General features: G+C 42.7%; 1 protein-coding gene across 1 annotated transcript; it reads right to left on the bottom strand.

Moving 5' to 3' along the window:
* Window positions 1-24,502: 24,502 nt before the first annotated feature.
* Window positions 24,503-25,877, bottom strand: LOC123160161 (GTP-binding protein SAR1A). Its single transcript, XM_044577972.1, has 3 exons — window positions 25,523-25,877; window positions 25,295-25,426; window positions 24,503-25,028 (listed from the first exon to the last, which is right to left on the bottom strand). Exons 1-3 carry the CDS (start codon window positions 25,649-25,651, stop codon window positions 24,708-24,710), a joined length of 582 nt encoding a protein of 193 aa, XP_044433907.1. The 5' UTR covers window positions 25,652-25,877; the 3' UTR covers window positions 24,503-24,707.
* Window positions 25,878-26,293: the final 416 nt, after the last annotated feature.

Below are 26,293 nucleotides of genomic sequence, written 5' to 3'. Positions count from 1 at the left end.
TATGTTATAAGTTATATGATAAGTGATATATTGGCTTCAAGCCCTAGGTCAAATATGCCATGTCGATGCCGAGAACCCTAGAACCTAAACCCTAGGTTATATTGGCTCCGCCAATGCCGAGAACTCCTAGAACCTAAACCCTAGGTTATATTGGCTTTATCGATGCCGAGAAACCCTAGAACCTAAACCCTAGGTTATATTGGCTCTATCGATGCCGAGAAACCCTAGAACCTAAACCCTAGGTTATATTGGCTCTGTCAATGTTGAGAAACCCTAGAACCTAACCTAGGTCAAATTGGCTCTATCGACGCCAAGAACCCCTAGAACCTAAACCCTAGGTCATATTGGTCCGTCAATGTCGAGAACCCCTAGAACCTAAACCATAGTCAAATATGCTCTGTCAATGCCAAGAACCCCTAGAACCTAAACCCTAGGTCAAATATGCTCTGTCGAGGACATTCATGACACTCACGACACATAACATTGTTCAGTACACTCAGGACACTTATGACACATAACATTGATTAGGACATTGTTTAGAGAAACAACAACTCATGACACTCATTTGTTACCACTGGCAGTAAACCAGGCCATCAAACTAGAGTGACTTGTTGGTTCAGAAGATGTAGAAGGTGCCCCAGAAGATGGAGCGGAATATCTTGGGGCAGTGAAAGGCCTTGAACCACTAGTTGATGGCATTGATCTTGCACCAGACCTTGCAAGTGGGGGTTGTGATCTTGCAGGTGGAGGCTGCTACTGTGATCTTGCTGGTGATGGATGTGATCTTGCAGGTGGAGGTTGTTGTTGTGATCTTGCAAGTGTCTTGCAAAAAGAAGTGAGATTGGTATTAGTAGTCAACATACAAAATATTAACAAATGCACTAGTCAACTAATACAAAAGAAGTGAGATTGGTATTACCACATGCTTGTTTTTCCTCATAGCCAACTCTGATTTCAATGGTTTCTTGCAGTTGGTGTACCTATGGCCTTGGAGCCCACAGTTAAAGCATGTTATCGTGACCATTCTACTGATGTCCTTTGGCTTTGGCACTTCAAACCCGCCCTTGATCCTCTTCTCTTTCTTTCTTCCTCTCTTGACATGAAATTTAGGTGGCTCTATGTCTGGTCCAGGTGTCCTTATCTAGTCATGTTCACCAGGAGCTGTAGCGACCAGACCTCAAACAGTCTGATCTCTGTGCATTAGTGTCATCCCTGGATCAGTAATGCTGACACGCACAATACTTGAAGGATTTATAACAGAGTAGCAATCACACACTTATTACATCGAATGTCTCAAAAGAGAACTTATTACAATAAATATGGCTTAAGGCCATCTAAATACGATAACAACGGAAGGCTTGGAAGATAAAGTGAGTCCATCAACTCCAACCGCATCACTGAGTAAAAGATCACGACCTAAGGCACCTTACTCGTCGTCTAAAAAGTCTACAACATGAACGTTGCAGCCCGAAACGGGTCAGCACATGGAATATGCTGGCAATGTAACACATAGAGAGTAATGAAAAGAATAATGCTATCACTACATGCATAAATGGCTCGTGGAAAGCTCTATGGTTATAGTTTTTCATAAAGCCAATTTTTTTCCTACAACAAAGGAATAAATTTTATTTAACTATCATGGTGGTTGTTAAACATTGAGAAGGTAATCCCCCTCTCAATCCCAATTAAGCATCATCATTAAACCCAATCAATTATATTAAGAGTGATGAGATCCACATGATAATCCAAGAAACTAGATACTCAAAACATCCATAACCGGGGACACGGCTAACCATGATTAGTTTGTACACTCTGCAGAGGTTTGCGCACTTTTCCCCACAAGACTCGATCTCCTCCATTGGATTTCTCGAACTACATGATGTTTGAGAAACGGATGACCGAGACATAGTCTTTTAGAAACATTAACTCTTTACTCTGAGTAGATAGTACCAACCTACACCCCCTACATCTGCTAGTCTACCACTAAAAGAGGTCATGCAACCTTCTCAACTATGCTAGAGCCCATAATAGCTTGCGGCTGCACACGGAAGTTTCTAGCATGAATGATCTTATGATCCATTTGAGCCTTGGTGGCGGTCCATAGGAGAATCACACGGTACCCCGGGATTTCCAAAAATACAGGCAACACTAGGTTCCCCAGGTGCCTCAATCCACCTAGATGTGTATTTAAGTAGCCACCTTAAGTTAACCATTAATTAACAATACTCACATCTGTCATGGATACACTCACCCAATCCATGTCTAGAAGCATAGCATAGCACAATAAGCAAACGTAGAAGTAACTCCCAAAGGTTTGATAATAAACAGGACAATAGGTACTACCTCATCTACTTCCCAAAACCCACATATTAAACAGATCCTAAACATGCATTGGTTCGAGGGTTGATCTAATGCAATAAAACTGGGTAGTAAAGAGGTATGATCAAAGTGTTACTTGCCTTGTCGATGATCCGTGAAACCTAGAGACTCGTAGTAGCACGCTTCGCACTCTGGGTACTCTATTGCAAACAAACAAGCATACAATATGCACTCAACTACAAGCACGGGTAAAACACAAATAAGATATCTAACCAGAAAGTTCAACTTAAGAACTCCAGTGTGCAAAAAGAATCAAATCAAACAAAGCAACGAAACTCAAACTGCGAAAAAAACAAGCTTAGTTTACTAATCTAGACTTAAGTCAAATTTTACAGTAGCAAAAACTTGTTTAAGTTGGTTAAACAGAAAGAGTGTCTCAAGACGAAACTCTAGGCGCTTGAATCGCCTGATTCCTATAAACGAGCGAAAAGATAAACTAAAATGAAAATCAGGGCAGAAATCGCGATCGAAAATAATCGCGGAAAAATCCTAGAAAAAGAAAAACTGACGAACAGGCTAACGAACGAACGTTCGTTGTCTGTGGCTAAACGGTGAACAACATTTGTTAAAACGAACGAAGGAGCGAACGCTTGCTAAATAATTAAACCGGAAAAACCGAACCGATCTAAACAAACAAAACTAGGTTTTTTTCAAAAAAACTGAATCGGTTTTTCTCAAAAAAAAAACGACGAACTGCGGCGGCGGCTTCGGGTACCTCCGGCGAGGTCCGGCGGGCGGCGGGGCGTCGGTGGAGTGGGGCGGCGGTGGCGCGGCGCGGGCGGCGGCGGGGTTGTGTGGCGCGGCAGCGGCGCTGGCGGCTGCGTCGGCGGCGGCGCGAGACGGCTTGGGGTGGGGCGGAAGTGGCGGAGGGGTGGGGTACTTAAAGGGGTCGGGGGTGTCCGACCTGGGGGAGGGGGCACCCCCGAGCGGCGGTGGCAGCAGCAGCCCGGACACCGGCGGGAGTCCGGCTCGGCCACGCTTGGGCGAGGCGGTGGCGCAGGTGGGCCGGCTTGGCCTTCGGCCCAGTTCGGTCCACGGGACGGACATTTTAAAAAAAAATTCCACCGAAACTTAAATAAATTCTAGAAAAATAAAAAAATCTAAAAATGCCAAAACAAATGTACATCGTCTAAATAAAATATTTAGAACAAGATGAACATTTTCTTGGCCCTAAAATGTAATTTTTATAACGTGCAATTTTTCTAATTCAAATAAAATTGCAATAAAAATCCAAATAAAGTATTAAATTGATTTTAATATTTTTCCTCTAATATTTCCTTTATATTGGAGAAGTAATTTTATCTCCACTCATATATTTTTATTTTAAAAATATTAGGAAGGAAAAATAATCCAAACCAATTGATCCTCTTTTTTTTCAAAATTTGAGAAAACTCAAATATGAAAATAACGAAATCCCCAACTCTCTCCATGGGTCCTTGAGTTCGTAGAATTTCTAGGATCAAGCCAAAATGCAACAAAATATGATATGCAATAATGATCTAATGTATAACATTCCAAATTGAAAATTTGGGATGTTACAGGAACACGAAAGATCATAGGTTCATATGCTGCCAGGTAAAAATGTTTTCTTGAAGAATTTACACACAAAGTCCTCTGGAAACCTTTTAGCCTTGTTAATTGTTGAAATTGCATGGTTGCATGGTATGCCACTCGGGTCCCATTTTCTGCAACCACATGTATAATTAACACCAGCTTGAATGGGTTTGCAGCATCTGGCCCTCTCCTTTTCCACCTCTAGCTTCTCAGCATAATGTGATGCGATCTCCCATAAAGCTGCCTTTCCTCTCTCTCTATTCCTATGCCACCTCACCATTTTCTTGTCCTTAATACCATCAACCATAGTCCTGATAGGCTTTTTCCTAAAATCAAGGATATACTTTTTGAACACCTCAGATAGGTTGTTAACAACTAAATCTGTCTTGCAATTAGTGTCAAAAGCATGCCTAGCCCATGTTTTCTTAGGAATTTCATTAAGCCAAATCCAATCATCCTCACACTCATTTCTCAAATCATTTTATAGCAATATTAAACTTATCTTCATTGTAAGAATAATTGGCATTATCCATGCATTTCTTTAGATCTTCCCCCCTAAAACCAGCATTCTGGAAATTTGCATACAAGTGTCTAAGACAATATCTCTGGTGGCAGTTTGGAAATACTCTATTCACTGCATTTAGTAGCAAACTAAGCTACCGACTACAGATATATTTGAAGATAAAACCAAAGGATGCAGTCTTACCTTCTGTCTATCAGACATGATAGTATAAGTCCCAAAATTGGCCAACTTCTCCTCCTAGACACATCTTCAGTTGGTGCAGAAACCAACACCAATTTGCTGCATCCTCCTGAACAACAATAGCAAATGCAATTGAAAAAATGTTGTTATTGCCATCTCTGCCAGTGACAGCAAGGATCTGTGCACTAGTGGTGAGCTTAATAAAGCATCGATCAACACTTGTTTTTGCAAAGAAAGAACCAATTAAGTTAGTACATAGCAAAGAAACTAAAGCAAATGTGTAATCATGTACAAGTTAATGTGTGTTATTGTAAATAAAGCAAAGAAATAACTCACTAACCAATGAAAGGTCTTCATCCATTGAGAAATCCCTCCCTTGCTCCGTTCAAGGAGAAAAACATTGCATGAAACCTTGGCCCTAGATGTGGTATTTTTTTGTTGATTTAGGAACTACAGTTGTAGCTACAACCCTACTTCCAGGGTTTGTCTGCATGATGGTTTGAGCGTAGTCCCTCAGCCTGGGATACAGCTTCTTGTGCTCTCCTAAGACAGCTTCCACAACAAGGTTTTTGGCCCTATAGGCCATGTGCTTAGGAACCTCAACACCATACTTCTCCTGGCAGGCATCAATCAGAATTTGTATGCTAGTGGTTGGATCAGACCTGAACAATGACTCATAGGTATTTGCAAGCCATATTTCACTAACCCTTCATGACTCTGTAGTGGTAGGGCAAGTGTGCTCCAGCCTCATTTTTTATAACGAAAGTCTTTTCACCTTTGATCACAACAGCAACAATGTAGAACTGACAGTGCTCATTTTTGCAACATGGAATGATCCTTTGGTCAGAGTTTCTATGGTATCTGAAATCTATTGACTGTGAAATGTGCAAGCTGAACAGAGCATCTCCGAATTGTTGATAATTTGTGATGCACATGTACTTACATAATTGCTAGTGTGGTTGCTCCATTTTGTCATTGAACCATATCCTAGGTTTTCTTTTCTGTGCCCTACTCTTCTTGCATTTCTTTAGGGAAAATGCCCGTGGCTCATGCCCATCATCTTCATATCCAACAACCAACCAGTTTCTTCTTCATCTGATGAAGGAGTGAAATCTGGCTTCAACTCCTTTACAACACTAGAATGTGTTCTAGTGGTTGGGCACCTCCTAACTGGCAGCTTCTGCCTCTTCTTTGGAGGTTCTAGCTGCATTTTTTGAGCTACCTCCACATTCACAATCTCCTCCCCCTCTTCATCCCCCCTCTCTTCCTCCTCCCTACCCTCCATCTCAAATAGACCCTCAACCTCAGTGTCACCCTCATAATGCAGTTGTTCCTCCTCTTCTGACTCATCATATGAATATTCATCTTCATCATCTGCTAGTTGTTCCTCCTCTGCTTGCCTCTTTCCCTCAATTATCTCTGTGTCTTGAGAAATCATGTACTTCTCCATGTAGTTATCACTGTCATATGCCCCTTCTGACTTACCACTACTGTAATGTCCCCCCTCCAACAAAACTTCATCCTCCATCAAAACTTTCAACTTTTGTTTACCTAGGTTTTTGCTCTCTTGTGTGCAAAAACCAGTAGGTTCAACATTGCTATTGCACTAACTCTGGAAAACAACCCCTTGGTCATCAACAACAAGCACATCTGGCTCACTGAGATCATACACAACTGGTGGTGCATAAATAATGGTTGCTAGTTCATCATTTCTGTGACTTGCAGTAATGTTAATGGTTGTTGGTGTAACTAACACGTTCAGAACTAAAGTATGCTCATGCTGCTTCTTAAGTTCCTGCAATTTAATGTTTGTGTCAATTAACACTAGGCCATGCTCTCTCTGCTCTCCTATGCATGTGTTCTCCATGTGATATAATTCATCAGAGAATGTAAATCCTTGTGTATGCAATAGTGCATACAAATTCAGAAAAGTGACATCAGAACTGCATATCTTCCTATCCAAATTATGTTGGGCATCAAAGTGAATCCTAACATCCTAGATAGAATCATCCAAACTACAAGTGGCAGCAAATTTGGACATTTTCAGTAACACTATCCCTAGCCCTCAAATTGGCAGAAAGACGAGAGGAGAGGGACTCGACTTACAGCACTCCACCACATCCATGGGTCTAGTGATGGCTCGTGATAGGGTTGGCGACCCAGATCTCTGCCATCCGCTGGCGCTGCTCGATGGTCAGTGGGGCCTCCTCCATTTCTTCCTCCCGCTCGAGTAGTATGACGAACTATCACCATCGCCGTCGGCCAGTCCTGTGTGCGCATCAGCCCCGAGGCCAGGAAGATCCGTACCCGCCCACACTGCCACTGCTGCTCGAGCCGCCGCACACACCACTGCCGCCCGGATTCCCCGTCGCCATTTCCAGAGAGTAGGGCGAGGAGGAGATAGAGAGGGGAACGAGAGTTAGGGTTCGAACCGCTGGCTTGGTTCGACCTAGCCCGTTCGGTCGGACTCATCCGTGTCAGCGTGCCGTCCACGCGCCGATTTGGCTAGCGTGTCGCCTGACAAGTGGGCCCGACCTGTCGGATACACGGTCAATACACGTTTATACGCAACTTAGCCTGTTTTGCATCACTTAGGCCCTGAGTTGGTACTGGGCTGCAAAACTTTTGAGTGGTGGTACCAATCCATGAGTAGGTGCTGAAGTGTGGTACCAACATACAATTAACTCCTAGAATAAGCAAAATTTCAAAAAGGCTGAAAGTAGAAAACACTAAAAAATAATAACATGAAAGAACAATAATAATTCACTCTACCACCACTAGCATGTAGATTGTCGGTGTACCAAGACATGGGTGCCTTAGTACCCTGACTTGTGCACAGGCAGTGGGAGCCTTCCCAACAACATGTCTTGCCGGAGGACTACTACAAACAAGACTCTAGACTCGGTATACAAAACCATGAAGGAGGCCTCAAGACAGGTCATTGAGCAGTACTAAGTACTACTTTAGTATTGAAGATGAAGACTTTGGTTGCCGGCAAGCTATTTGGTGGCAAGCAAGGGCCCAACAAGCTTCGTGCCGAGAAGCTCCCACTGCTTTGCCACCGCTCCACCTCAGCGACCAGCCCTTCGCTTGTCAAATAGGTGTCGAGCGGGCAGACGGTTAGGTGAAGCTTGTCTAGTCACCCGTCAGCTCACCGCCGAAGACACAACTCTAATGATACCCGTGGTAGTTGGGTGAACGACACAAAAGGAGAGACAACCTTACTAGAACCCTCACCAGCACGACACCCCATGGTGCATTTAATGCATTTGTCCTAACCCGTTAGAGTTAGGTATTTGGCACTGTAGCCATGCTACCTCTTGATCTTGCGTTGGTTTTCCCTTGAAGAGGAAAGGGTGATGCAACACGTGAGAACCAAGGTATCAATCTAGTAGGAGACGATGCATAAGTCACCGAATACCTGCACAAACAATCAGGAACTTGCAACTAACACGATAAAGGGGTTGTCAATCCCTTCATGACCACTCGCAAAAGTGAGATCTAATAGAGATAATAAAGTAAATATTTTTGGTATTTTTGGTTTATAGATTGAAAGTAAAGATTGCAAAATAGTAGATCGAAAACTAGCAAGATGTAAACGAGATTCAATAATATGGAAAAGAGATGCAATATAATGGAAAAGAGACCGGGGGGGCATAGGTTTCACTAGTGGCTTCTCTCGAGATAGCATGTATTATGGTGGGTGAACAAATTACTGCCGAGCAATTGATAGAAAAGCGCACATCTAAGGCAATGATCATGAACATAGGCATCATGTCCGTGTCAAGTGGACTAACTCCTGCCTGCATCTCCTACTATTACTCCACACATTAACCACTATCCAGCATGCATCTAGAGTATTAAGTTCATATAGAACGGAGTAACGCATTAAGCAAGATGACATGATGTAGAGGGATAAACTCAAGCAATATGATATAAACCCCATATTTTTATCCTTGATGGCAACAATACAATACGTGCCTTGCTGCCCCTACTGTCACTGGGAAAGGACACCGGAAGATTGAACCCAAAGCTAAGCACTTCTCCCATGGCAAGAAAGATCAATCTAGTAGGCCAAACTAAAAAATTCGAAGAGACTTGCAAAGATATCAAATCATGCATATAAGAATTCAGAGAAGAACCAAATAATATTCATAGATAATCTTGATCATAAATCCACAATTCATCGGATCTCGGCAAACACACCGCAAAAGAGTATTACATCGAATAGATCTCCAAGAACATCGAGGAGAACTTTGTATTGAAAATCAAAGAGAGATAAGAAGCCATCTAGCTAATAACATGGACCCGAAGGTCTGTGGTAAACTACTCACGCTTCATCGGAGAGGTAATGGTGTTGATGTAGAAGCCCTCTGTGATTGAATCCCCCTTCGGCAGATCGCCGGAAAAGGCTCCAAGATGGGATCTCACGGGCACAGAAGGTTGCGGCGGTGGAAAAGTGGTTTCGTGGCTCCCCCTAATGTTTTAGGGTATAAGAGTATATATAGGCAAAAGAACTAGGTCGGTGGAGCTACGAGGGTCCCACAAGGGTATGGGGAGCGCCTACCCCCCTGGGCGCGCCCTCCAGCCTCGTGGCCTCCTTGTTACGATCTCCAAGTCTTATGGTTTGCGTTCGGTCCAAGAAAGATCATCGCGGAGGTTTCATTCTGTTTGGACTCCATTTGGTATTCCTTTTCTGCAGAACTCTAAAATAGGCAAAAAAACAGAAACTGGCACTAGGCTTTCGGTTAATAGGTTAGTCCCAAAATAATATAAAAGAGCATATTAAAGCCCATAAACATCCAAAACAGATAATATCATAGCATTGAACAATAAAAAATTATAGATACGTTGGAACGTATCAAGCTACTATTTACCTTGTGTAAAGACTATTTTGCTACTCTGGTGACCCCTTCACTATAAAAGGAGGCCCATGACTACCTTTACAAAGGTTGACACTTTGTTCAATTACATGCGTGGCTGCACTTCTTGCGCACCTTGCTGGCAAGCTGAGCTCCTTGTACTTGGACTTCACATCAAATACAATCAAAGCAGGAGTAGGGTTTTACGCTTCATAGTGGCCCGAACCTGGGTAAATCCCTGTGTGTTCTGCTAGTTCTGCTCTTTATGCTTATTGATCTCCCCAGTCAAATCACAAAGGGGCCTTTGTCGGTCCCATAGATCATCATACGCATGACATAGATCACAAAATTCCATGTGATTAGGCCCTACCACACACATATATATGCAATGTAGCCCCCATGGCTAGTAGGGGTCACATATGTGGGAGGTGCTCAAGAACTTAGCTGGGACATGGTCTAGTCAAAAACATAACATGAAAGCAACAACCTAAATGGGAGTGGAAACTATGTCGCGCATGGGTAAGAGACGAGAGATCCATAGGCGTACAAAATATCATTTTCAAAAAATTATTGGTAGTTGTAATTTTACTAGTAGTTGGTCTATGATATTAGATAAAGACTAAGTCATTAGATCCATCGAGTATGCAATTATTTTCATAAACATTTGAAATAAATTATTTTCATGTGTACTTTAGGAAGACTACAAAAGGTTAGGATTTGAAACATTAACCATATGGGATCATGTTTTTTTAAATCTATTTTATTAGATCAAAGAGTACAAATTTTATTTTTTACATGAAAAATAAGCCATTTAAATCACATTTGAAATTTAAAATGATTATTGATGGAATAAAAGCTTAGGTAAAATGGAGAGTTTGATTTCTCATCATGCAATATGTAGTCAAGTATGTCAACTGTCAACATAGAATGCCTTCGATTTATCAACTTGCATGGATTATTTCGATTCAGCAACATGCATGTGTATGTTGACATATGAAGGATAGAGAGACATCAATGTAGGTAGACATATCCTAGTGTGCTACGTGTGTGATCCATGCGACATACAAAGGAAAAGCAATATCGTCTGCAACATTTAAACTTGGAAACAAAAACATTGTTGTTTCATTTAGGCTATTAGATATGAGTCATAGCAAAATAACATGGGCAAAATTAAAAGAGTCAATTATGACATGTGTGTTGAAAGAGGATGTTTTAGAATTTTCTAACAAACATACATGCATAAATACATTTTACTTCTAAAGAAAATTGTTGGAGAGGCCATGATACTATGAAAGTCTGAACCTAAATTTGAGCGCATGAGAATTTATCCTCCCATACTATGTGATTCTATGCCCACTCAGCTAGGCTCACATTATGGCGTCGTGGAAGCATGTGGTGACAATACCAATGGATGAACACCACAATAATTGTTGCACTAATTTCCCACAATATCGTTCATGGGATGTATCATGTACTCGGAATTTAGAGGGATGCACATGAGACGAATTTACCAAAGTCTCAAGCCCTCTTAGATGAGATAATACCAAACTCCTTCTTGTGTTGATTGTATTGACCTAGCATCGTATGAGAATAGGGGTTTTGTGTGTACAATGCGTTGAATAACAATGATTAGGTGCGGTGAGTATGAGGTCGTCCTAATTGGGGGGGATCATGCTTCTTCTCAAACTTCCATTGGTATAATGGGAGGAGGCTCGGCTTACATGAGTCCGAGTCGATCACGATCTAGACTATCTAAGGTAGCTGTGCTAGATCTTTGGTGGATTCCTTATCTTGTTCTCCAAGTTGATGATACACCATGGTATGTGATAACCCACAAGTATAGGGGATCGCAACAGTTTTCGAGGGTAGAGTATTCAACCCAAATTTATTGATTCGACACAAGGGGAGCCAAAGAATATTCTCAAGTATTAGCAGCTGAGTTGTCAATTCAACCATACCTGAAATACTTAATATCTGCAGCAAAGTATTTAGTAGCAAAGTAGTATGGAAGTAACATTAACGGTGGCAAAAGTAATAGTAGCAGTTTTGTAGCAATCGTAACAGTGGCAACGGAAAAGTAACTTAGCAAAGATCAATATGAAACAAGCTCGTAGGCAATGGATCAATGATGGGTAATTATGTCGGATGGCATTCATCATGCAGCAATTATAACATAGGGTGACACAGAACTAGCTCCAATTCATCAATATAATGTAGGCATGTATTTCGAATATAGTCATACGTGCTTATGAAAAAGAACTTGCATAACAAGTTTTGTCCTACCCTCCCGTGGCAGTGGGGTCCTATTGGAAACTAAGGGATATTAATGCCTCCTTTTAATAAAGTACCGGACCAAAGCATTAGCACTTAGAGGGTGCTTGGATCCAAGGGACTTATTTTAGTCTCACTAAAAATAGTGTTATTAAGAGGCTAAAGTTCCAAGCACCCCTGACTAAAGAGGGGCTAAAACTAGTCTTGAGACTAAATATTTCTAGTCAGGGATACCCCTACTAAAATGTGGATTAGTCCTCTCTCTCCTCATTTAACTCCTTTCCTTTAACACAGGCGAGTTTTGGATTGGAGGGTTTGGAGGATAATAAATGCTCATTAACTTGATTTTAGTCTCTTTAGTATTTGGATCCAAGCATGGGTGAGGCTAGCAAGTTTTAGTCCCACTACTTTTAGTCATTGGAATAAAACGTATCCAAGCACCATCTTAGTGAATACATGAACTCCTCAAACTATGGTCATCACCGGGAAGTGTCCCAACTATTGTCACTCCGGGGTTGCCGGATCATAACACGTAGTAGGTGACTATAACTTGCAAGATAGGATCAAGAACAAACATATATTCATGAAAACATAATAGGTTCAGATGTGAAATAATGGCACTCGGGCCCTAGTGACAAGCATTAAGCATAGCAAAGTCATAGCAACATCAATCTTAGAACATAATGGATACTAGGGATCAAACCTTAACAACAACTAACTCCATTACATGGTAAATCTCATCCAATCCATCACCGTTCAGCAAGCCTACAATGGGATTACTCACTCACGGCGGTGCGCATCATGAAATTGGTGATGAAGGATGGTTGATGATGACGATGGTGATGGATTCCCCTCTACGGAGCCCCGAGCGGACTTCAGATCTACCCTCCCGAGGAAGAACAGGGCTTGGCGGCGGCTCCGTATCGTAAAACGCGATGAATCCTTTTCTCTGATTTTTGTCTCCCCGAACGTGAATATATGGCATTGGAGTTGAGGTCGGTGGAGGTCTAGGGGGCCCACAAGGATGGAGGGCGCGCCCCAGGGGGTCGGCGTGCCCCCCACCCTTGTAGGCAGAGTGTGGGCCCCCTTTGGTTGATTCTTTCACCAATATTTTTTATTTATTCCAAAACTGATCTCTGTGAAGTTTCAGTTTATTCCGAGAACTTTTATTTCTGCACAAAAATAACACCATGCTAATTCTGCTAAAAACATCATCAGTCCAGGTTAGTTCCATTCAAATCATGCAAATTAGAGTCCAAAACAAGGGCAAAAGAGTTTTGAAAAGTAGATATGTTGGAGACGTATCAACTCCCCCAAGCTTAACCCATTGCTTGTCCTCAAGCAATTCACTTGATAAACTGAAAGTGATAAAGAAAAACTTTTACAAACTCTTTCTGATCTTGTTGTTGCAAATATGTAAAGCCAGCATTCAAGTTTCATCAAATATTATGAACTAACCATATTCACAATAACATTTAGGTCTCACATTTACTCATATCAATGTCATAATCAACTAGCAAGTAATAATAAATCTCGGATGACAACACTTTCTGAAAACAATTATGATATAATATAACAAGATGGTATCTCGCTAGCCCTTTCTGATACCGCAAAACATAAATGCAGAGCACCCCTGAAGATCAAGGACTGACTAGACATTGTAATTCATGGCAAGATCCAGTCACAATCATACTCAATATCAATCAATAACAACGCATACAAATGACAGTGGTGCTCTCTAACTGGTGCTTTTTATAAGAGGATGATGACTCAACATAAAAGTAAATAGATAGGCCCTTCGCAGAGGGAAGCAGGGATTTGCAGAGGTGCCAGAGCTCAAGTTTTGAAATAGAGATAAATAATATTTTGAGTGATATGCTTTCATTGTCAACATAACAACCAAGAGATCTCGGTATCTTCCATGCTACATACATTATAGGCGGTTCCCAAACAGAATGGTAAAGTTTATACTCCCCCACCACCAACAGGTACACTCCTGGGCTGGTCTGAAACAACTGGTACCGTCCAACTAACAACAATCATGGGGGAGTTTTGTTTGGAATTATTTTGATTTGATTTGAGCATGGGACTGGGCATCCCGATTACCAGCCATTTTCTCGTGAATAATGAGCGGAGTCCACTCATCATGAGAATAACCCACCTAGCATGGAAGATATAAACAACCCTAGTTGCTACATGAGCGATTCGAGCATAGAAAACAGAATTTAATTTGAGGTTTAGAGTTTGGCACATGCAAATTTACTGGAACAACATGTAAATACCGCATATAGGTAGGTATGGTGGACTCATATGGAAGAACTTTGGGGTTTATGGAAGTGGATGCACAAGCAGTATTCCCGCTTAGTACAATTGAAGGCTAGAAAAAGACTGGGAAGCGACCAACTAGAGAGCGACAACAATCATAAACATGCATTGAGATGAACCAACATTGAGTGCAAGCATGAGTAGGATATAAATCACCATGAACATAAATATCGTGGAGGCTCTGTTGATTTTGTTTCAACTACATGTGTGAACATGTGCCAAGTCAGGCAACTCGAATCATTCAAAGGAGGATGCCATCCTATCATACTAGATCACAACCATTTTAATAGCATGTTGGCACGCCAGGTAAACCATTATAAACTCCTAGCTACTTAAGCATGTCATGAGTAACTATAATCTCTAATTGTCATTGCAAACATGTTTCATTCATAATGGGCTGAATCATGAATGATGAACTAATCATATTTACAAAAACAAGATAGGTCGAGGTCATACTAGCTTTTTCTCATCTCAATCGTTTCATCATATATCGTCATTATTGCCTTTCACTTGCATGACCGAACGGTGTATATAATGATAATAGTGCATGTGCATTGGACTAAGCTGGAATCTGCAAACATTTAATCAAAAGAGACGACAATATAATATGGGCTCTTTGTTAGATCAACAATAATGCATATGAGAGCCACTCATCATTTTCATTGTGGTCTTCTCCTCTCGACCCCCAAAGAAAAGAAAAGAAATTCAAAGAAACACACTGAAATGTTTTTGGAGTTTTTGTTTTCTGAAGAATAAAACAAGGATGAGAAAAACTATTTACATGGGAAAGCTCCCAACAAGGAAAACAAGAACGAGAAATCCTTTTGGATTTTCTTTTAACAGTACTATTACAAAGACATGGAAAGTAAACTAACTAGAAGCTACAACTAATTTTTTGTTTTTCTCAAAGTTTTTCAAAAAGACAAGAAGAAATCAAGAAAACAAAATAAACTAGCATGGGTAATACAATGAAAAAGTATGAACACTGACAACTAGAATGAGTGTGTGAACATGAATGTAATGTCGGTGAGAAATATGTACTACCCCAAGCTTAGGCTTTTGTCCTAAGTTGGTCTAGGGCCACCACTGGCCCGGATGATATCCGACATTATACTTGGGGTCGTATTGTGCTGTGGCAGCTACTGCCTGGCGAGCTGCTTCCTGGAGGCGAACGACCTCCACTGTTCTCTCATACTCGTTTGCCTCCTCTCTAGTTCTAAAATATCTCCCATTTGCCCGAAAGTTAAAGAAGGCTGGAGCAGGAAGGGTAATATGGACATCATGCCGTCTGTCAAAGATTAGTCGGTACTGGAGGGGCTGGTCGTTCCTCTCAAGAAACTGGTAACGTACCACAACATTATAATCTAGAAAAGTATGTGGAAATCAATGTCATTCTCTCCTATAGATACACCAAGATAATTAGCTAAAAGAGTTGCATAAATCCCACCAAATAACTCTCCATATTTAGCATTAAGATGTAACCTCCTTGCAATAATGGCCCTCAAGTTATATCGCTTATCACCCAACACCGCACATTTGAGGACACTAAGATCTGGAACACAAAGGTGGCTATGATCATGCTTACTGTTAATGCATCTACCTATAAAGAGAGCAAAGTAATATATGGCAAGAAAGTGAATGGTCCCTATATATGGTAGCTTGTGTGATATTTCTAGTTTCTCCCACAGTGATGCTAGCAAGGAAATCATTATATTCAGATTTGTGAGGCTCAGTAAGAACGCCCCACTGTGGGATCTTGCAAGCAGTATTAAAATCTTCAAGGTCCATGGTATATGATTTATCATAAAGATCGAATAAAACAGTATGTGTATTGCACTTAGATAAAAACTCAAACCTCCGCACAAAGGAATCGGTGAGGTAATAGTATTGTTGGCACTTATCTGATACGAAGTCCTCAAGATCAACATTATGTACATATGCATCAAATTCATCCTTGAAGCCTACATGAACCATAAATTCATCCGATGACTATTCACAAGGCCGCACTTGACCTTCTCTTGGTGGTTCAAGGTCCGGCTCTCGTATCGCGAGCCTCGATGCTTGCTTCCTTGAAGAACCACCTTGATACATTTTCCTAGACATTTTTCTTCCTCTGAAAAATTTCTGAAGTTTTTAGTGACTCAAAATAAAAGTGAACCAAACTCAACAAAATTGATAGCAACTACTCCCACAAGTTCCTAGAGGCTATATCATGCATCAAAACTACTTTGGACCATATAAATTTGACATGCAAGCTTAAGAACAGGGTCACCACAGCAGCAAAAATTTGCAATAAATAAAGCACTAGAACAAAAACTAATTGGACCATTGGAGGAGTCACATATCGAAGAAAAATTCCCCAAAGCAGTTTTGTGAATGGAGCTTTGAGCAAGGAGATCAAAAATGGCAGCAAAATGAGCAAGAACACAGGTTTAAGCTACGGGATGATTTTTCTGGAGGAAGACAAAGTGGATGGGTGCTGGAATAAGTGGAGGGGACCCACATGGGGCCCACAAGACAGGGGGGCGCACCCAGGGGGGTAGGGCGCGCCCTCCGTCCCTGTGGCTCACTGGTTCATCCCCCGGTGTGTTCTCAGTGCCAGAAATTCTCAAATATTCTATAAAAAAATCATACTAAATTTTCAGGGCATTTGGAGAACTTTTATTTCCGGGGTATTTCTTATTGCATGGATAATTCAAAAAACAAACAGAAATTACTATTTTTGCTTTATTTAATCTAAGTAACAGAAAGTAAAAGGAGGGTACAGAAAGTTGTGCTTCCTAAATTCATCCATCTCATGCTCATCAAAAGGAATCCATTAACAAGGTTGATCAAGTCTTATTAACAAACTTCTTCCGAATGACATGGAACCAGAGAATTTTCGAATAACACTAGGTTACCTCAACGGGGATATGCATGTCCCCAACAATAAGAATATCACATTTCTTTTTGACAGTTGGAAGAGGGAATTCAAAACTTCCAATAGTAATAGTTGAGATTTTTCCAATAGAATTGATACTATGAACTTGAGGTTGTTTCTTCGGAAAATGTGCCATGTGCTCATTACCATTAACATGAAAACTGACATTGCCTTTGTTGCAGTCAATAACAGCCCCTGCAATATTCAAAAAGGGTCTACCCAGGATAATCGACATACGGTCGTCCTCGGGAATATCAAGAATAACAAACTCCGTTAAGATAGTAATGTTTGCAACCACAACAGGCACATCCTCACAAATACCGATGGGTATAGCAGTTGATTTATTACCCATTTGCAAAGAGATTTCAGTAGGTGTCAACTTATTCAAATCAAGTCTACTATATAAAGAGGAAGTCATAACACTAACACCGGCTCCAAGATCACATAAAGCAGTTTTAACATAGTTTCTTCTAATGGAGCATGGTATAGTTGGTACTCCTGGATCTCCTAGTTTCTTTGGTATTCCTTTAAAGTATAATTAGAAAGCATGGTGGAAATTTTAGCTTTCGGTATCTTTCTTTTATTAGTGACAATAACTTTCATATACTTAGCATAAGGAGGCATTTTAAGCATATCAGTCAAGCGCATACGCAAAAAGATAGGTCTAATCATTTCAGCAAAGCGCTCGAAATCCTCATCATCCTTTTTCTTGGATGGCTTAGGAGGCAAAGGCATGGGTTTCTGAACCCATGGTTCTCTTTCTATACCGTGCTTCCTAGCAATGAAGTCTCTCTTATCATAACGTTGATTCTTTGACTGTGGGTTATCAAGATCAATAGCAGGTTTAGTCTCTACATCATTATAGTTACTAGGTTGAGCATCATCATTAACATTATCACTAGGTTCATGTTCATCACCAGATTGTGTCTCAGCATCAGAAATAGAAATATCATTGGGATTCTCAAGTGTGTCAATAACAGGTTCACTAGAAGCATGCAAAGTCCTATCAATATTATTTTTTTCTTTTTCTTAGTAGGACTAGGTGCGTCAGTATTAATTCTCTGAGAATCTTGCTCAACTCTCTTAGGATGGACCTCAGGATACAAAGGTTCCTGAGTCATTTTACCACTTCTAGTCATAACTCTAACATCATTACCATTGTTCTTATTATTTAACTCATTAAGCAAATCATCCCGTGCCTTAAGTACTTTTTCTAATTGAGTCTTAACCATGGAAGCATGTTTACTAATAAGCTTAAGACAACTTTTAACTCTAGACATATAATCACTCAAGTGTTCAACCATATAAGCATTACACTTCAGTTGTCTACCAACATAAGCATTGAAGTTTTCTTGTTTAACAATAAAGTTATCAAACTCATCCAATCATTCCCTAGCAGATTTATTATGAGGAATATCACCCTCATCAAATATATAGAGAGAATTTACATTTACTACCCGTGTCGGGTTATGAAGACCATGTATTTCTTCAATAGGCCGTAAATTCTTAACATGTTCACCTTTAATACCTTCTTCTTTCATAGATTTCTTTGCCTCTTGCATATCTTCAGGACTGAGAAATAGAGTACCTCTTTTCTTCGGAGTTGGCTTAGGAGTTGGTTCAGGAAGTGTACAATCATTATCATTACTCAATATATTATTCAATAGCAATTCAGCTTGCTCAACAGTTCTTCCCTAAAAACACAACCAACAGAACTATCTAGGTGGTCTCTGGAAGCATCGATTAGTCCATTATAAACGATATCAAGTATTTCATATTTCTTGAGAGGATGATCAGGCAAAGCATCAAGTAATTGGAGAAGCCTCCCCCAAGCTTGTGGGAGACTCTCTTCTTTAATTTGCACAAAGTTAAATATTTCCCTTAAGGCAGCTTATTTCTTATGAGCAGGAAAATATTTTGCAGAAAAGTAGTAAATCATATCCTGGGGACTACGCACACAACTAGGAGCAAGAGAATTAAACCATATCTTAGCATCACCCTTTAATGAGAAAGGAAACAACTTAAGAATATAGTAGTAGCGGATTTTCTCCTCATGAGTAAATAGAATGGCTATATCATTCAGTTTAGTAAGATGTGCCACAATAGTTTCAGATTCATAACCATGGAAAGGATCAGAATGAAGCAAAGTAATTAACTCAGGATCGACACAGAATTCATAATACGTATCAGTAACATAGATATGTGAAGTAGCAAACGCAAGATCATATTGCATTCTAGCATTCAAAGACTTTTCTTTCAGCTTAGCTAACAGTTTCTTAAGATCATCTCTATCATTGCAAGCAAAGAAGTCTCTAGCAGTTTCTTCATCCATAATATAACCCCCAGGTACAATAGGAAATTCATATCTAGGGGGAGAATCACAATCATCAGTTTCAATAATATCATCAGTTTCAGTAATTTCATTTTCTCTAACCCTAGCAAGTTTCATCAAGAAATTCACCTAGTGGCACAATATTATCAAGCAGAGAAGTAGTATCATCATAAGCATCATGCATAGCAGAAGTGGCATCATCAGTAACATGCGACATATCAGAATCAATAGCAGGTGTAGGTGTCACAATTTTAATCAAAACAGAAGGTGAATCAAGTGCAGAGCTAGATGGCAGTTCCTTACCTCCCCTCATAGTTGAGGGATAGATCTTGGTTTTGTTGTCTTTCAGATTCCTCATAGTGATCAATAGATATAAGTCCCAAGTGACTCATAGAATAGAGCTATACTCCCCAGCAACGGCGCTAGAAAAAGGTCTTGATAACCCACAAGTATAGGGGATCGCAACAGTTTTCAAGGGTTGAGTATTCGACCCCAATTTATTGATTCGACACAAGGGGAGCCAAAGAATATTCTCAAGTATTAGCAGCTGAGTTGTCAATTCAACCACACCTGAAAGACTTAATATCTGCAACAAAGTATTTAGTAGCAAAGTAGTATGGAAGTAACGACAACGGTGGCAACAGTAATAGTAGTAGTTTTGTAACAATCGTAACAGTGGCAACGGAAAAGTAACTTAGCAAAGATCAATATGAAACGAGCTCGTAGGCAATGGATTAATGATGGGTACTTATGTCGGATGGCATTCATCATGCAACAGTTATAACATAGGGTGACACAGACTAGCTCCAATTCATCAATATAATGTAGGCATGTATTGCGAATATAGTCATACGTGCTTATGGAAAAGAACTTGCATGACATCTTTTGGCCTACCCTCCCGTGGAAGCGGGGTCCTGTTGGAAACTAAGGGATATTAAGGCCTCCTTTTAATAGAGTACCGAACCAAAGCATTAGCACTTAGTGAATACATGAACTCCTCAAACTACGGTCATCACCGGGAAGTGTCCCGACTATTGTCACTCCGGGGTTGCTGGATCATAACACATAGTAGGTGACTATAACTTGCAAGATAGGATCAAGAACACACATATATTCATGAAAATATAATAGGTTCAGATGTGAAATCATGGCACTTGGGCCCTAGTGACAAGCATTAAGCATAGCAAAGTCATAGTAACATCAATCTTAGAACATAATGGATACTAGGGATCAAACCCTAACAAAACTAACTCGATTACATGGTAAATCTCATCCAAACCATCACCGTCCAACAAGCCTAAGATGGGATTATTCACGCATGGCAATGAGCATCATGAAATTGATGATGGAGGATGGTTGATGATGACGATGGGGACGGAATCCCCTCTCCGGAGTCCCGAACGGACTCCAGGTCTTCCCTCCCGAGGAAGAACATGGCTTGGTGGCGGCTCTGTATCGTAAAACGCGATGATCCTTCTCTCTAATTTTTTTCTCCCCGAACGTGAATATATGGAGTTGGAGTTGAGGTCGGCGGAGGTCCAGGGGCCCCACAAGGATAGAGGGCGCGCCCCAGGGGGTGGGCGTGCCCCCACCCTTGTGGCCAGGGTGTGGGCCCCCTTTGGTTGATTCGTTCGCCAATATTTTTTATTTATTCCAAAACTGATCTCCGTAAAGTTTTAGGTCATTTTGAGAACATTTATTTCTACACAAAAATAACACCATGGCAATTCTGCTGAAAACAACGTTAGTCTGGGTTAGTTCCATTCAAATCATGCAAATTAGAGTCCAAGACGAGGGCAAAAGAGTTTGGAAAAGTAGATACATTGGAGACGTATCAGTATGACCGGTGGGTCGTGAGCAATAGGCCCGGGCTACCCTGTGGCTGCAGGGCTGAGTCTTCCCTCTGTTGCTATCCCGTTGGCATGGTACCGTCAATAATATAGCCAAATATAGTTGCTCAGGGACACAGAGTAAAGGTCAAGAAATTGGAGATGGTATGAAAGATTGTTTCAAAAAATGATCCATTGGCGTTGCAAGCACAAATCATGGTTAACTGGTTGTGCTAAAGAAATATAAATCATTGAGAAAACAACACAGACGCAAATAGAAAGAATCAATATGTGACAAGTGTGAGTAAGAGAGAATGTTATGGCAATTCAAGGTAATATGTATCAACGTTGCATTGCCTTGCATCCATTTGCAAATGACACACACATGCACATAGGTTAAGATGTGGTGGTGTGGAAATATCTAGAGATATCAATAGAAAAACACCACTATAGTGTGGCGAATGATAAAAGGGGGAAAGCTGAAGATATTTATGAAGGGGGAAACGTTTGAGATCGACAGACCGGCCGAACGCAGCGCCGGTCGCCTCGCGCATGCAATGCTCACTCCATCACGCGCGACGTGTACAGCGGGTCCCACGCACCGCCTTCTTTTTTTTCTCGGCACACCTTATCTTTTCCTCATCCAAACACACCCCGTGGACAACTCCTGACCACACCTTCCTCATTTTTCTAGATCGGGAATGCCAGAGTGAGGAGGCAGCACACCGTTGTTTGGATGCTCGCGACGTCGGCTTCCGCTCCCTCGCCGTGCTCTGCCGCAGTCGCCCCCGCAAGTCCTACGAGTTAGCTCTCCACTCCCCTCACAAACCACCATGGATCCCTCGAGTTGAGCTCTCCTTTATGTTGTTTTCTTTCCTTCCTGCAACAATCCTCCATGGACCACATGAGATTCAGCTCACACGTGTGCTATTGCGCGACCACACCGTGTTGTGAGCTGCGACGGGCAAGTGGCGGTTGGTGACCACGACCGGCGAGTGCTACAACTGCGGCAACCAGATGATGGGACCAGCGCTCAGTTTTGCTACCACAATGTTTTGATTTGGCCCAATTTTACTTTTTTTTGCTACTATCGTCTTTTGTTTTGCTGGAACCAGACCAAATTTTTGCTACCAACCGCGTTTCGGTTTTGTTGGAATCGACGCCAATTTTTTGCAATTTGCTACAACCGGCGTTTTGGTTTGCTGGAACCAGCTGCATTTTTGCTACAACCGATATTTTTTGCTTTGTTGGAAGAACGCCCAATTTTGCATTTTTGCTACCAATGTCATTTTGATTTGCTGGAACCACCTTCAATTTTTGCTGCCACGGTGTTTCGGTTTTTGCTACAACATCGCCCAATTTTGAATTTTTGCTTCCACCGTTTTTAATTTTGCTGGAACCAGCACAAAAATTTGCTACCACCGTTGTTGGTTGCGAGCTATGGCGTCGTCGCCATTGAATCTACAGGGGGCGAGGGGACGTAGCACCGGCGAGGGGCGAGCGTCAGTGGCGGCCGTAAACAGAGGGACGACACATGCTACGCGGCGCGGCGGAGGTTTCTGCCGCCATTTCTCCCTGTGTTTGGCGGAGGTTGCTGCATCCCGAGGATGTGGACGGGCCTCAGACACGGCGCGGATGCTGCGAGGAGCGGGGCTGGTGTCGAGGGGGTGCTGCTTTTGTGCCTCGCGGAACTGCACGCGTGTGGGTTGGAGGCGGAGGTGCGGGCCTCAACTCGCTATTAAAAGGCAGAGGAGATTTTTTTTTTCCTGTTCATGCGTTGACTGTGTGTGCGGGGAAGAAATAGAAGACCATCGGACGGTGCCTATTGTTTGCATCCAACGGCCGCGCGGCGACCGGCCGAATTTGGACCGGTCGACCGGCGCCTAGCGTTGGCCTTTATGAAAGACCATGATTTCAAACAAAGATTCGCTAAAACAATTAATACCATTGGTTTGCTAGCATCAAGCTAATACTATATCGGAACATCCCTACCAAAATACATTTAAGTATCAAGATCTATAATTTGATTATATGTCAAAAGATGGTCGATTGTAGAATCACATATATATCTGTAATATACAACATGTATCAAATCAGTGGCCAAAATAATATTTTGAAGACCATATACTTATGCAAATGATCCCTCCGTGAAGACGTGACGACCGAAGATGGCAGATCCTAAAGTGTGCGCATGCGGTATGCATTGTAGGACACTTAGACTGGTTGGTGCTCCTCAGCTTGCCAGGCGGGTGGCTTCCTGGGGCCACCAGATTAGATGGTGTTCCCTGATGCGGTTAGGACACATCTTTATACTTATAAGTGTAGCGATTTTAAGGTGGCTTTGGGGTAATTTTTTATATTTATTTTGTCAGACTCTTGTTGAATAACTTAATAAAGATGGTTGTATGCATCATTTTCATGCAGAGGCCCGGGGTAATCCTCTGTTTCAAAAACAAAAAGAAGTAAAAATTTGTGAATTGGATGGAGCACCTCTCCAATGGGTTTAATTTTCACCGGTCTAAGAGCATCTACAGCCGGGCCTCTCATACCTGTCTGAAACGTCCGGGCAAGCTGTCCGGTAAAAAAAATCTACCCTACCGGACCTCTCAAATCGCAGACAAACGCCCGGACTGACCGACACCCCTCATATCCAGCCCAAATATAGGGCGGATATGGAGCGGCCCAGGCACGCCCAGGAGCGTCCACCTGACAGGCCCGACCCACCACCGACCCCATAAAAAACCCCAATCCGGGCGGTGAGCTCAAACTCTAGCTCACTCTCTCCCTCTCCCGTTCCGTCCACTCCTCTCCCTCTCCGATTCCGACCCCATCCACGACGATGAGCAGCTCTGGCAGCGATTCCGGCTCGGAGCTCGACTACGAGGAGAAGATGGCCCTCCGCATTGCGTTGGAGCGGTCAAAGGTGAAGACCGGCGGCAGCTCCGGATCTGCAGCGTCACCGCAGCTCCCGCGTCAGCGCAGCGCGAACGCTGGAGTTGGACCCTCTCGGGTCGCGCGCAGTGACGCAAGGACATCATAGTCTCCTTCCCTCGCTGGCCGCTCCTCCACGCTGGAGTTGTTCCTTTGCAGCCAATTTTTGTTGTCCGTCGTTTGATCACGTAGGATAGATTAACGTTTGTATGTGTGGTATGAATATAAAGCGCCGGATATAAGATATGCGGATGCAGAGTGCCAAATATGAGGCGTGCCCGGTCACATCTCACGAATAAGAAATCCCCAAATTTGGCTGAGTAGGGTTAAGATATTGCCTACTCTGACCACCACATGTGCGCCTACCCACACAAATATTTTGACACCATTGGGAAATTTTCAGAATATTCAAAAATATATTTAACAAAAGCAGGAGTCAAAAGTATAGGCCGGATCTAGGCTTCAGGAATATAACAGACTGACAAAAAGACTAAGCCAAACTAGCCACTAAGCAATCAAGTTGATTGGTCATGGAAACTGCAATGTACTGTACATATGTAGCGCCACAAGAAGAAACAGAGATGCCTTTCCTCTGCTCCATCTATTTGATGTACTGCGACATCCATCTGAAGCCATCGCCGTAGCCCATCTTCCGGACCACGCTGCACATGAAGACCTCTAGGGGCCGCCTGCCGTTGTGGGAGAGATCGACGTTGCCCTTGCCGGTGGTGTGGTACTCCAGCCCGAGATAGTAGCGCAATTCGTGCTCAGATAATGCGCTTGCGATGTCGATCTTGTTGCCGAGCACGAGGAAGGGCACGTTGAAGAGCGCCTCGGCCGAGAGGAGCGCGTCCAGCTCCTGCTTCGTCTCGTTGAAACGCTCGCGATCGGCAGCGTCCACCAGGTACACGACGGCGTCAACCTGCAAGCAAGATAAGGTCTCGATGAAAGATGAAAGAAGATAAAACTTGCCGTGAGCACGCCTATATATTTTATGCCATCCCAAAGGTTCAAACTAAGATAAACAGAGCAAACTAGGTTACTAGTTACATGATCTTGAATTCAAGCTCTGTTCAAATTAAGATGAATTAAGCAAAACAATTCGATCCTCTTCACGGTGTTCGTACGTAGGAAAACAGAGGATATGCATGCATGCTCCGTGACTGAAACAGAGGAATCTGAGCAAACCTTGGCGAAGTAGTCCTTCCAGACACGGCGCGCGAACGCGTGGCCGCCGAGGTCGAACGCCTTGAACCTGATCTTCCCGATGCTCAGCTCCTCGGACGTCGGGTGCTGCGTCGGCTGGTGCTGCGCCAGTCTCTGCATAACCAATCGGCATGCGTAACACAAGAACAAAGTCAGCAGATTACCAGAACCCACAAGATTGAGATCGATCGGAATCGTATGTATACCGACCTCGTCCTTGAGCATCTGGAGGAGGGTGGTCTTGCCTGCGTTGTCGAGGCCTAGGAAGAGGATCTTGGCATCCTTCTGCCACAGCCCCAAATACGCCAGAGCGTCGAAGAACCAATCCACGAGAATCATCCCGGCGGCGGGCGGCGAGCGGCGAGTCAGCTAGCGAAGCGAACCGGGATCGTTCGGGTGCGTGCTCGATCTGCGCGATTTCGTCGGGAGACGGCTTTCCTTGCTTGTTCCTGTTTGCTTTGATTTGAGGCGAGGTTCTCCATGAATTATATAGCTGCCGGATGAGAAGTTGGTTTGGCTGGAGGAGTCCGCGACGGGTACGGCGACGCGTCTCCCCGTAGATCGGACGCGGTGCTTTTAGATCGGACGGTGGTGGGGAGGTTTCTCTTTTAAGTGTGTGCTCGGTCTGCGCGTCTTCGTCCCGAGACCTTATTGTGTTCCAGTTTGCTTTGAGGCGAGGTTCTTCATGAGTTTTATAATCTGCCGGACAAGAAATTGGTGTGGCTGGAGGAGTCCACCATGCATCTGCGACGCGTCAGCCCGTAGATCGGATGCCGTGCTTTCTACATCGGACGGTGGTGGGGAGATACGGAGGTTATGCGGGCGCCCGGAACGTTGTCACCCCGTTTCCGACAAACCTGGCCCACCCAAACTCCTCTCCCTCGTCCGCGCCCTTTCCCGCCCGAAACCAGCCGCCATGCCCGCTTCCGAAAAGCTAGCCCACCCAAACTCTTGTCCCTCACCCACGCCCTTTCCCGCCCG

The sequence above is a fragment of the Triticum aestivum genome, chromosome 7B, assembly GCF_018294505.1.
Source record: "Triticum aestivum cultivar Chinese Spring chromosome 7B, IWGSC CS RefSeq v2.1, whole genome shotgun sequence".
NCBI lineage: Eukaryota > Viridiplantae > Streptophyta > Magnoliopsida > Poales > Poaceae > Triticum > Triticum aestivum.
This window is presented reverse-complemented; position numbering and strand designations above follow the sequence as displayed.